The sequence below is a fragment of the Panthera onca genome, chromosome C1 (assembly GCF_046562875.1).
Source record: "Panthera onca isolate mPanOnc1 chromosome C1, mPanOnc1 haplotype 2, whole genome shotgun sequence".
NCBI lineage: Eukaryota > Metazoa > Chordata > Mammalia > Carnivora > Felidae > Panthera > Panthera onca.
The window spans coordinates 144,555,778-144,569,452 of NC_138346.1; the positions used below are offsets into that span (position 1 = coordinate 144,555,778).

Sequence of the window (13,675 nt, forward strand, 5' to 3'; positions counted from 1 at the left end):
CTTTTTCATTTGGCTTCTATTGACTTGATTTGGGAAAAATAAATAAATAACCCAATAGAAGTGTGGGACTTTTGAGTCTGTCTAATTCCCATTGATTTTTAAATTACACTATTTTTTGATTTTTAAATTTATTTTTGTGAGTAGATTCCAGTAAGGCAACCTCTCTTTAGTAAAAAGGATTGTAGTTCTAGCCTAACAAAATGCTTTATTAGGAAAGAAAATTATTGTGAAATTTCAAATATGTACCTTAAAACTAAGCAAAACTAAGGAGTTTTCATTAGTCTGTAGATGACATCTTTAAAGGGATAAGCCTTAAAAATGGCCCATGTTGACAACTGAATAGATTTTTCTTTTAATACTCCTAAACTATGTTTAGGATTAATAAATACAGCCAACACATAAATCTCAACATGCACATTTCTGTGTTATTTTTGGTTGGTTAGCCCAGCCTTGCAGATACTCTTCATATTGCCAGCCTGTGAAAAATTGTATTAGCTTACTCATATGTAATACTGCTTCTTACCCTACAAAAAGCCTTGCTCTTTTCATTTGTAGCCTTTCAAGCTACCCTGCTTTAGCAAATCCCATTTCTCTCATGTCTTAAAATACACTCTTTTCTAAATATATCTACATAAATCCTTTTGCCTAAAACTCTCCTTCCAGTCTTTTTCTCTTGCTCTTTTAGATCACTGCCTTCTGCTTCCTTCTAGTTGCTGTTTTCCCAACTTTTTTGTTCTTCCTCATGTCTTCCCTTGGCTTACATCCAATATGTTCTTGCTACCAAAGAAACACTTGTATTCATACTAATGTCTTTCTTCTGCTTCTTTGCTTTATCCTTTGACTTGATATACAAATGACCAGGGATGACTGTTGACTGCATTAAAAGAATAGAGTGAGTTTTACTTTACTGGATTAGTAACCTCCTACTGTGAGGTTTTAGGTTTTATAATATTACTCCTACCTTCATCAGGCTTGAAAGGGGATTGCAGACATTAGAGGCAGGGAGGCAGTGAAAATAAAAGACTGTAGAAACAGAACTTCACAGTTATTGCTACCACAGTCACTGACTTTCACTGTACACTTACTATGTGTCAGGCTCTGTGCTGTGCAGCCGAATTGCGTAACATTTAACCTTCACACCGCCATATGAGTTGTAGGTGCAATAATTCTCTCAGTTTTACAGAACACTAGGTCTTAGACAAGTCAAGACTTAAGGTTAAGTTACCCAGATTTATGTAGTTATTAATAGCAGAGTGGAAAAATCAAGGATTTCTTATCCTAGACTTTTGTTTTTAATCACGATGGTCTGCCACATACAGAACAAAAGCAGTTGAAAATCCTAAAAGAGGTTAGGTTTAAAGTGGGGAGCATTCTGGTGAAGACTGAATAAATGAGTCTTACAAAGAGCAAGGACCCAAGAAACAGGCCTGGATTAGATTTTCGAGGACTTTAAAAAATATTTCAGTCTGACAATTCAGACAGATAATTGCAAATATTCAGTGAGGCGCATCTCTCCAGTACAGGTTTTGTAGACCGTTAAAAAATGCTTTTATTCCGTCTGAAAATCTTTTAAAACATAGTATTAATTCTTTATAAATAACTGATTGTAGCCCTCCACTGACCAGGGGTGCATTCTAATGAACACTTTATTGTCTAAACAATTTCATTATTAAAGAAAAAGTTAATATAGGATGAATGGGGATAGATTTCTTTGGTCATCAAGAAAAAAAGAGAACATTACTTTTTAAATATCATTAAATACTAACCAAAATGTCAGAAGAGTTAGAAAATAAAAGGTGTGTGTTTGGCAGTCCTAAGGCAAAGAGAAGGGAAATTAAAAGCTGAAGAAAGTCTTAGGGTGGTATTTTCCACAGCACATAACCACTTTTAACAAAAATAAAAAACTCATGCACCTTTTCTTAGAAATTCTGAAACATCCCCCCTCATTTTTGAAAGCTTCTTGACCAGTAGAGCTACACAGAAGATGTCTTTGCTGCTTGCTCATGCCAACTGCAAAGTTTTTTTTAATAAGCTTTCTTATTTTTTGTTTTCCAAATGAAACATTCTGTATTATATTTATAAAGTCCACATGCCTGTTTTCTTCCTCTGTATCAGTTGCAGTGGTGTAAGTCAGTGGTCCCAACCTGTAGTTTCCGGAGGGTTCCACCAGGTTATTGTAAGAGATTCATCAGTTCATATGAGTAACAAGCATTATTTCTCAAAAATAGGTAAATGTTGTTTTGATGAAAAAAGTACAGAATCATTTGAAAAAATCTTTACCTTAATCTAAGTATATCACAAGACTGAAGCAATGTAAAAGGAAAATAGGTAGGACTAAAGCCTCCATAAGAATGTCTGGGACCCATGTTCTTAATTCAAGTAGTCTTCATTCATGTGGATTTTATTTATGTGACCTACTCTTGAAGAAAAAGCTTAGGTATCCCTACAGTATGCTAAAGGCCGGCTTGGTTATGATAAACCCCAAATAAACCCCAAAGCTTCCTTAGAAGACACCGGCTCCTGGCCTCTTCTGTGGGAACTAGTGGTCTTTGGAGGGAGAGAAATATTCTAGCTACCCTGAATAGACCCAAAAGAATGCTTCTCTACTTCCCCAAATAGCTGTCTTATGAAAGCTGTGGACCCCATCCCAGAAACATGCACTTATTTCATCCACAGATAAAAAGTTTTCTATATATTTCTGTATTTAGGTATATCCCCTAAAGGTTATCATCTGTGGACACTTCCTCTAGCAGAAAGCTGAGAAAGGGGAGATGACAAAATAAAAATGAAGCAGACAGAACTGGGAATCAGGAAATGTAAGAAATCTAAGCCCTAAGAGTTAGAAAATGCTTAATATGCCAGAACTGTGTAACACCAAAACTAATGTATTTGGTCACAAACATAAATTAAAATACAACATGCTTCCTAACTTTAGTAAAAGGAAATGATGAATAATAAAGTAGGAAAGCTTGGAATTAAAGACATAGAAGGGTAGCCATACCTGGGACAGAGTTCAGTTGACAAAAAAGAATAAACTTCACAGATTAAAATTTTGCCCAGAACTGACCCAGTTTGTCATCCATTGGGCAGGTTCCAGTAATTGTTTAATAATTTCCATGTGCCTTCCATGGTAGATGCTCATTTATGAAACTTTTTTTTTTTACCTTTTTTAAAATGAATTTTTGTCTAAAGAGGCTAGTGCCAAAGGGTTTACTTTATATTCTGTATTGTAAATTCAAGGCATACTTATTATTTTTTAAGGCATACCCATTAAGAATTTATTACAGTTAACATAGACTGCACTATTGGTAGACTTCTTTTTCAAGCTTTATTCTCTTTAGGTTAACTTTTTACGTGGTCATACAGACTTTTTCCTGGGTAATTCTTTATATAGTCTAATAATAAGAACATTGCATAATTTTCATTAAAAATCAGAAATTTCGTGTAGTTCGTATTAAATGCTTTTGGACTTCTAATTTTACTATTGACTTTTTTGTGTTTAATATTTAAATTAAGTGATGCCCTTTTTATACTGGCAGTATTAAAAACACAGTATCACTAAGTTATTAATAGAGCAACTGTACTGACTGGGTTAGCCCTTTTGTAGTGGCCGAGTAATAGAAAAGTGCCTCTTTCAGAGGTGTCCTGGATTGGACGATAAGTTACATGGTACCTTGGTTATTAAAATTTCTAAAATATTTAAAATTATTTAAGGCAGAATATATTCTATCAACTTAATCTGCAGTTAGGAACCAAAAAAGAAAAATATTTTGAGGTCAAAGCAAGTGAATTCCAACAGGTGAAGAAAGGGGAAACAATTAAAGTCCGAGTAGGTTGTTGTGAAAGGAAATATATCAGTTAAGAGGAAAGCATGTTTGCACAATGGTGCACAGTGGTGCAGAGCCATGTTATCTCTTAAAAAGCAGAGAGAATAACAGTGGTGTTCAGCATTTTTATTGGAATTCCATTTTACATCTTGACCCTGTAATACAAATGCACATTAATACACATACTCACTTGGTCACTCATTCCTCACCTGAAGTGATTGTGATGTACTCTAATAATTTCTATTTTATTCTTTTTCATTAAAAATAATGCTGGTCATGACCCAGTAAATTGATTTACTACTTACCAAGAAGTTACTACCCACAGATTGGAAACACTCCCCTCAAGTGACTCTTTTGCTTAGGGACTGGTATTGACCAGAATCAACAATAGTAACATGTTAGAAATCATAATACTACTTCTGTGGCAGCATGTAAAATTATTTTACTCATTGTATTCAGGTGTTTATCGGTAGATCATGTTTTTTAAATAAAATGCTGACCTGTACTATTTAAAGTAAATTAGAGATTCCTAGTTATTTAAAAAAGTAATGCAGGGGCGCCTGGGTGGCTCAGTCGGTTAAGCGTCCGACTTCGGCTCAGGTCACGATCTTACGGTCCGTGAGTTCGAGCCCCGCATCAGGCTCTGGGCTGATGGCCCAGAGCCTGGAGCCTGCTTCCGATTCTGTGTTTCCCTCTCTCTCTGCCCCTCCCCCGTTCATGCTGTGTCTCTCTCTGTCTCAAAAATAAATAAAAACGTTAAAAAAAAAATTAAAAAAAAAATAAATAAAAAATAAAAAGTAATGCAAGAAAAACATTTTTATATGCAAATATATTTGGGGAAGGGGTTTCATTTCATTATCTTCAGAACACTTCCGTGACAGCATTTTAGAAGTAAAGCAGGATTATTACTATTCTACACCAACAGACTCACCACCATCATAATTAATGCATAACTTTTCCAGTGAGAAAAAGAAAACTTAAAAACTTGGCACCAGAGTCTTTCAGTCAATACTACCAGTGCAATATGTCTACATTCTTTTTTTAGTAAAGTCAGTGTTTTATTTTTCATACCACCCACTTTTAAATAGAATAGTAGATTGCATGTTACTTAATAGGATCTTTTGCCTGTTTTCAGCTTTAATGATCTAATTGGCCACAGAGGCCTGCAACAACAAGTGCTAATGAATGTGTAACACAGTGCCAGGTGCTGAGCGGGTGTATAAGCCACCAGAAAAGTAATTCTTATATTGTGGAATGTGCTATAGGAACACTTTTCTCCTGCGGTGGAAAGAAAAAAATAGTATTGTGAAAGCTTCTTAAGATGCATTAAATTACTTGTCTTTTCATGAGTGTCTCTGCAGTGTCTTTTAAAACATTTTTGTAATGTTGCATCTTGAGGAAATTGCACGCTTTTATAGTGATTCATTCAGCCTGAAAGAGTACAAAGAGAACATTTTTATCTTCTTATTATGATTAAACTTCAAAGGAGCAAACTAGCTTCTAGTTAAAGCAAATACCTTGATAATTACTCCAGAGTAGGCTATCTGGAAGATACCTGGGAAGCATGAAACATGTCCCTGTCATCAAAGAACTTAGGAAAGCATTATTGCAACACATACAAAACTATCAAAGTTAGAGACCTATGCAAGATAGTATACAAGTAAATGGAAATAAAGTATTAAGTGCTGTAGGAGATAAAGGTGTTTATTTTAGTCTAGACCGTCTTTTGAGGGGAGCTGGGAATTAAGTTGGGTCCTTTTTTCCTGCTGTCATTATAATGTGTCTCGTTACTAAATAGAGCCTCAAAAAGAAGGAAAAAGGAAAAAATGAGAATAGTTCATGCACATATGTTTCTTGTCATTATGTTTGAAGTGAAAGTAAAACCTAGTAGTCAAAGAAGATTTTCATTCATTCAACAAAATTTTTAGTTCTTTTATCATACCAGGACCGTGCTAGAGGCTGTAAAGACTGCGCTTCAGCTCCATAAACATACTTAGGATCCTGTGGGATAGGTACAAAGATACTATTATGGTGGAAAAACTTTATAAGGTTTCAGCTAGACCCTGAACTTGAAGGATGGGTAGTTTTAGGAAGAAGAGACAAAGTGGAATGTTCTCAGTAGAGAAAAGAATGTAGTTTAGGCACGAAGGGATACATTTCGAGTTCAAGAGGTACTGAAAGATTCAGTTGCGGGTGTTTGGGAAGATGGTAATGTCAGAAAGGTAAGGTTGATACTTTTGGATGCTTGCTAAAAAATTTAGGAAATCATTGAAGAATTTTTTTAAATAAGGAAATAATGTGGTCAGACAGATGGGTTTCTGTGTTTTCTTGGTTATAACTTATCTCTGTAGTACCATCCTTCATTAAAAGTCTATATCTGTACATATTTATGTGCACAGTAATGTATCATTATTTGGGATTAGCACAGTAATAAATTGTTCAAGTTGAGTAAATTTTCCAGGTAATTGAAGACTAGTATCAAACTTGATTTTACCCTAACCATTTTGATGGTTATGTTTCTAAAATGTTGTTCTTATTTCTGCCTTGTGAAACTGTAGACTGAGTATAATTTAACCATTTGAGTACATAAGTGTCATCCTTATGGATACTAAGTGTTTTATTATGCCAGCAAGAAATGGGCTATTTGCCCACAATACGAAAAATTGATTGGCCATTTGCCCACAATACGAAAAATTGATTGATTCAGTAATTCAACAAGCAGTTCTTTTAGCTCATGCTCTGGTTTATGCATTGTGATAAGTACTGCAGAGATAAATTGCATCTTAGAGTAGAACCACATAATATATAACTTTAATACAAGGCAAATCGTAAGTGCCATTGGTACTTTTGGCTAGACCAAGACTCAGCAAGGTTTTAGGAAGTCACATTTGATTTGGACCCTGAGGATAGCTAATTGAAATGGAAATGGGGTTAGGGGTAGGGAAGGAGCATACCTATAGGAGGGAGCAGCTTGGGACAGTGTGGAAGTTTATTGCAAATACTTAGGAAGTAGGAGATAACAGGAGTAGAGGTGAACAGGTAAAGGACATGGAATGCCAATCTTATGGTGATGGAATTAGCTTTGTAGTGAGGAACAAGGGAGGATTTTTTTGTTTTTGTTTTTGTTCTTTTTTTTTTTTCTTTCTTTTTTTTTTTTTTTTTAAGAATTTGAGAAACGTTAAAGGATTTGGTGGGGAGGTGGAGAAATTATAAGTGAGGTCATTTTAGGAGTCTTGAACCAGGACAATGACAATAGGAATGTAAAGGAAAGATAATAGATGCACAGATAATACTATGGAAGTAAAGTAAGCAGAACTTGGCAGATTAATTAGAAGTAGAAGAAGAGGACAGAGACAGAAATGGCTTAGGTTTTAAATCTTGTTACTAGGAGGATGGTTGTACTAAAACAGTTAATGAATCTGCTGCGGTGGGGTTTCCTAAAAGGTTAGGCTTCATTACTTATCCAGCAACACCTAATCATCCAGCTATCCACTGTAATAAAGCAAATAACCACACGTACTGAATCGGTTAAGTTTGTGGTTAGGAAAATGGAACCCCGAAAAATGTTGTACCCTTGTGGCACAAAATGTTTACATTTTATGATGCCCTCTTTTGATGTCATTAGTTATAAATTTTAGGGATTCTCTTTGATTGATACTCTTTTTTGACCAGCCACTTGTTTTTCATAAAAATCCTAACGAGTCCCCTACCATTCCTATTGGTGCTGTTACTAATTTTCTGAGTTTTGCTTTTTATATCTTGTTTGGATCTTTTTAACAATTGAACTAACCTGGACTGTTATGTTTTGGGATTTTTTAACATGTCTAATATCTTTATATCCTTTGTTATAATCTTTTGTGTTCGTTATGATTTCCATTCTAACATGAATTTTTTAATGCTGTTTATAATCTGGGTTAAGATATAGTTAGACCTTAGAGTAACAGGGCATGTTCTAGGCAGAGCTGAGTGTAGGTAATCAGCATTAAGTAGCTTTATAGAAATAGTAAAACAATACACAGACTCTCTCTTTTGGAGGTTAAGGTGAGAGGATGACTTGTGGAGACTCTGCTGGTCCCTCATGTGTCTAAGAACTGGAAAAATAGGGCTCACTATTTCTTTGTTGTGTCTGGGATGTAAGGGATAAGGTTAATTCTTGCTCTGCAGTGTTTAGAGCGTCTGTTTAATTGTGGCCTTAGCTGGAAGTTAACTCAAAGTAGAGGAAACCTGGTCAGCACCATGTTTGATTTTAGTTTGGATTTTGGCTGGAATGTGTAAACATGTGAAAACTGAATCAGAGATCTGTTGGGGTTTGTGTGTTTGTGACCTTTAGATTTACCATTATAATTATTGTGCGCCCTGTGTAAGTTGAACATGATTATGTTGAAAATAATTTAACTGCAATATTAAAGTAAGGTAGATTCCTTACCTAATTTACTTTATAGTCAGAAACAGTTAATTACTCCTACTAAATATGAAATGATATTTTGGAAATACTGAGACTTTCAGATGTCAGGGAGTGTGATTATATTCAAATAATTCTAAACAAAAGTGATTTATAGCAGATTAGTTATGTATTTTAATGTCTATTCCAATTTCAGGTGTGTCTTAGTCTTAGGAAAGTGGTCAGTATTGGTAAGTGCCTATTTTGCTTTAGTAAAACAGCATGCAAGTTCAACCCACGTTAAGGAGGAATTTTAAATGTTTTTTTCTTTACCTGTTGCCACAGAGAAATAGTAAATTTGCTATCTTTAACTCCTAACTGACTAGTAAGCTACTCGTAGCCAGAGTATTGTTAGTGTGTAACTTTTGACAAGCTAGAAAAACTTGTATGCCTCCACTTTCTCTATTTATAGAAATCTGTGATAAAGTATCATACTTAGGTATAGCTTTTCCCTTTATGTTTTAGGGACATAGTACTCAAAATATTCTTTTACTAATATCCCCTCTACTTTGAAATAGCAGAGACTTCTACAAGTTGAATATACTTTTTTTCTTCCAAGTAGACCCAAGTTTAAATAAAGGCTATCTTCATTTGCTTGAACTCATTCTCTGGGCCAAACATAGATGCCTGGCTATTGCTGCCCTTAATATAACTCTTAATTTGTAGGGCAAACTCAAGGTACCTGCCTTTTCTAGACTAATACTTTAAGCAATAAACCTCATACTTAAAGCAAAGGAAATCTGCTTTTCAAGTATTTTTGCATTCCATCCTCTTCTAGGCAAAATGTTAAATCATGCAGGATCTGATTAACTTTGCTATGATTGTTCTGTGATTCTATGTTAGTTACTGTTTTTAGTCATTGAGAATGGAAACTCTAAAAATTGGTGAAAGTAACTTAAAGTACTGAAAAAATATCCAATTTTGGAGGGAAAATGTCAGGAGAAAATAATGGTGAAAATACACTTCAGAGGTTGCTAATTGTATATCTTATCTATATGCTTAATTCTGATTAGAAGGGGAACATTGCTTTTCATAAAAATAAACCACTTAAACTGCTTTATATGTATCTTGGGAATAATGGTTGGTTTGATGATGGCAGTATACCTAAAAACAAAAAAATTGGTATTGGGAGTAGGGAAGTCCTTTTCCATTTTAATGGGTTGTAGAGAGTAAGATTTAACAATTCTTCTCTTAATAGCTATTTTTTTTTTTTTTTTTTTTATGAGCCAAGAGATTAAGAAGTGGAGCTGAGGGCTGCCTTTCTCATTTAGAGTGGTAGATACTCAGGACCCAGAACTAGTTACACAATTTGTAGGGTCCCGTGCAAAATGCAGATGTAGCGCCTTGTGTTAAAAAATTAAGAATTTTAAGGGGCGCCTGGGTGGCTCAGTCGGTTGGGCGGCCGACTTCGGCCCAGGTCATGATCTCGCGGTCTGTGAGTTCGAGCCCCGCGTCGGGCTTTGTGCTGACAGCTCAGAGCCTGGAGCCTGTTTCGGATTCTGTGTCTCCCTCTCTCTGACCCTCCCCCATTCATGCTTTGTCTCTCTCTGTCTCAAAAATAAATAAAAACGCTAAAAAAAAAAAAAAAAATTAAGAATTTTAAGACTGTGTACGACAAGAGCGTTAAACTGAGTGTGGGTTGCTTTGTGTCTGCTCAAGTCATATACCCATGAAGGCTGTTTTGTAGGTACTTTATGCAAAGATAAGAGTGTACACTGAAGAAAGAAGAATTTGGCTCTCTCTATCCCCCATCCCTACTTTATCCAAGGTAACAGGTTTCTTCCCCGATTCTTCCCCCCAAAAATGCCATGTTCCTTTTTCAGTTGGGACTGAGGGAAAGAAAATGTTCTTTGCACAGTCTGTTATGTGCTTGGGACTTAAGAACTGTGAAAGATTAATGACAGCAACTAACATTGAGTTTATCAGCTCACACTTGTGTATCCCTTGGGACAGGCATATGCATTCTCCTCCCACCTCTCCACTGCCATTACCTATCTCCTCCACTACCAGTGTGTTAATGGTGGTAGAATGATGATTTAACCTATTTATGTCTTTTTTTATCCCTCCTGTCTTCCTGAATGAGCTCATAGCTGCTATTGCCTACCCATCTTATACAGACCAACTAGATGGAGAAGAAATTTTTCTTCCCTCTACTAGGGCTATACCATACCTCTTATTTTGGATAGGTATAGCCTGGCCATTACATTAAGTTTCACTTTACCCCGGAGATACCAACAACCAGTTAGGAGCAAAACTGATGAAATGGGACTTTTAAATAAACGGGCGGGGGAGGATGATTGCAAATGAAAATATTTTGGAGGTGAATGTTAATTTAGCTTAGTTATAATGTGCTCCTTTACCACACTGAACTTTGGATGTTTCTAAGAAATAAATCCTCATTTTTTGAGATCATTTGTGTAGTGAACTAAAAAGAACATGAAATTCATTGAAACAATTGTATTTAATGGGCAGTAAGGTGGAAAGGGCAAAAGTACTTACTTAATAATGTTAGAGCCTAAAGTAAATTCTTTTTCTTCTGGGTATAAAACTAAATAATGCTCAAAAAAAACAAACTTGAATTTGTATCTCTTGTGTTATTTATTAATTTGTTTCTCACTGATCTGGTTTAGTGCTTTAGACACACTGTTGTTGTTGTTGTTGTTGTTGCTGTTGTTGCTATTGTTGCTGTTGTTGTTATATTTTGTAGCATAGCAGTTTGGTGTTCTTTTTGAGGGCTCATAAGTCTATTGTATTTCTCTTTCATTCCTATTTGATCAAACAGCTGTTCTGTTATATACTGAAAGGTATATTCTAAAACTTTGTATATGGCCTTACAGTATAATTCACTCTCTTTACAAGTAAGTTAAATACTCCCAGTAGCAAATTAGATCCTTTATAAATCAGATAACTGCAAAGGTGTTTTTAACAGTTTTCTGGTTAAAATCAATCACTTAAACATTCTTTACCACCCTGAATAGGAACCTTAGGAAGGTTTGAATGACTGAATTTGTTCCTTTCTGAAGATGCAGTTATACTCAAGAGAAGAAAATTAAGAATTTCTAAAACCAATGTAGTATTTTGTGTAAATACATTTCAAGTACAGAAACAATGTTAGATTTAAACTACTTTGGAAGAGATAAAAGTGTTTGTGTTTTTATTTTTTGACACTAACAAATAAGTGCACACATAAAATCCTATTACAGGGGCGCCTGGGTGGCTCAGTCGGTTGAGCGTCTGACTTTGGCTCAGGTTATAATCTCATGGTTTGTGGGTTCGAGCCCCATGTCGGGCTCTGTGCAGACAGTTCAGAGCCTGGAGCCTGCTTCAGATTCTGTGTCTCCCCTCTCTCTGCCCCTCCCATGCTCATACTCTGTCTCTCTCTGTCTCTCAATAATAAATAAACATTAAAAAAATTTTAAATCCTATTACAAAGAAAAACTTTGTGTAAATTTATGTATTTGGCAGATTATTAATGTAAATAACTTTGTTAAACTTTTGACTATTTATCACAAATATTGATAAGCCCCATTATACTAAAACTGAATGTGTTAGTGTTGTGTTCTAATGTTCTAGTGACTCCTGGTACAGTCCAGAATAAAACTGCTTTTCCCTCTAGATATAATAAAAACTGTTGAATGAGAACATTTGTGTAATAGATATATTTGTACATCATCTATTTCATTTAGTGGAACATTTTGTGTAAATCATCTTTTTCATGTAGAGAATACCATATGGGTGTCCCTTTTGTGTGCATATTAATATGTTAAATACTCATTTTTTTTTTTTTTTTTTGCAGATTTTTCTAAAATGTTTGGGCTGTAATGCAGGTGTGAAGTTTGGATGTTGGTATTAGAAAAAACTATTCCTGTAAAATGTATTCATGTTTTATCATCTAAGATAAATAAGTGACATTTCAAGGGATAAGAAATTTAAAAGTGATCATGGAGGGGCACCTGGGTGGCTCATTCGGTTAAGCGTCTGATTTTGGCTCAGGTCATGATCTCATGGTTTGTGAGTTCAAGCCTTGCATCCAGCTCTGTGCTGACAACTCAGAGCCTGCTTTGGATTCTGTGTCTCCCTCTCTCTCTGCCCCTCTCCCACTCGTGCTGTCTCCCTCTCAAATATAAATTTTTTTAAAAACAAGAATTATGTAAAAGTGATCATGGAGATATTAAGACACCAAGGTATTTAGGTATAATTACCAAAGGCCCTAGGTTTTTTAATATACTTACTTTATGGACAAGTTTTCCAAGGGATGCTCAGTGCATGTGTTCTCTGAACTTACTTGGAACACTGGGTAATGGAGATTCTGTCATATGCTGGGAGAGTTGTCCTTTCTGAAGTCATAATTCCTTTAAGTATTAATTACTATAAAAACTATGGCATTTTCATTTAAAATTTAGATCTGATCATTCATAAAATAGCCTGAACCTCAGTTTCTAGAGTCCGTATAACATCAAAAGTCAGAAAAATTCTTTTTCCTGTATTAAAGTCAAAATTCTTTCTACACCTCAAAGCAAACATGTCCAGTTCCATTTTTAAAGAACCACAGCATCTAAATATATAATAAAACATTGTATTGCATACTTGCCTATCACCCTCTGCCCTTATCCCTCAATTTGCTTTACACCCTTAACGTTAGCATTCTGTGAACAAATTTTTAAAGGATTGTTATAATGCATTCTGTTTGTATCCTACAGTAATTTATTTACATTTTAAAAGGAATTTGAATACAGTGTGGCAATTTTGACAACCAGCAAGCTCATCAAAGTAAGATTCTACCTATAATCTCATGATAAACCAAATGCTTACTCTGTTGCACATAACAAAGACAGGGATTGTGTGTGGTTTACCTTATAGATAGGGAAAGAAAAGCTGACATCTAGTAACACTTAGCCCTTTGAGTTCCCTAAACTCTTTACTTCTGTCTAGTGTATGAATTGCTTTAAAGTCCATTTAAATTCAGATTGTTCACCAATGCAACTAGGGGGGAAAAGGTGCTACTTGCAAAGCACTTGATACCTCACTCTTTCTGCTGGTTGTGAAGAACTTAGTTTCAACATATAAGCTAGACTGATCAATGAAGAATATGACTGCTAGCAACATATTCATTTAAACAAATGATGCCGAGGTGTGCTACAGGATGCTATCTGTATGGCATAGTAGAACATATTTCCATTCATATGCTGTCTAAATGTCAAAGGTTCAATTATTGGGTTTTCCTTTGAGTATTTGTTGAGTTTCTACTATGTGCCAGGCTCTTGACTGAGAAAACTAATGAGATTTTTCTATTCCAGATTTTGGTTGTTTAGCTTTGAATTAGCCATTCTTTAATACTTAACTTGATTTCCTACAGTTCTTTACTTACTAGATTCTTCTTCTGAGCATAAGCAAAGGAAGACTCTGG

The 13,675-nt window shown here is 35.2% G+C and overlaps 1 protein-coding gene and 1 long non-coding RNA gene across 5 annotated transcripts in view; one reads left to right on the forward strand and one right to left on the reverse strand.

Annotated features, from left to right (window-relative positions):
- Window positions 1-13,675, forward strand: part of ZNF644 (zinc finger protein 644) — a 104,457-nt gene that overhangs the window by 86,794 nt on the left and 3,988 nt on the right. The window contains exon 4 of one of the 3 annotated variants that reach the window (XM_078451691.2): window positions 12,969-13,038. The exons of the other annotated variants lie outside the window; for them this stretch is intronic. Coding sequence (XP_078307817.2) covers window positions 12,969-13,018 — 50 coding nt within the window. The 3' untranslated portion in view covers window positions 13,019-13,038. The remainder of the gene's footprint in view (window positions 1-12,968; window positions 13,039-13,675) is intronic. 3 annotated transcript variants of the gene reach the window in all.
- The window catches only part of LOC144617228 (uncharacterized), a 70,430-nt gene that overhangs the window by 5,409 nt on the left and 51,346 nt on the right, over window positions 1-13,675 (reverse strand). The window lies entirely within an intron of this gene.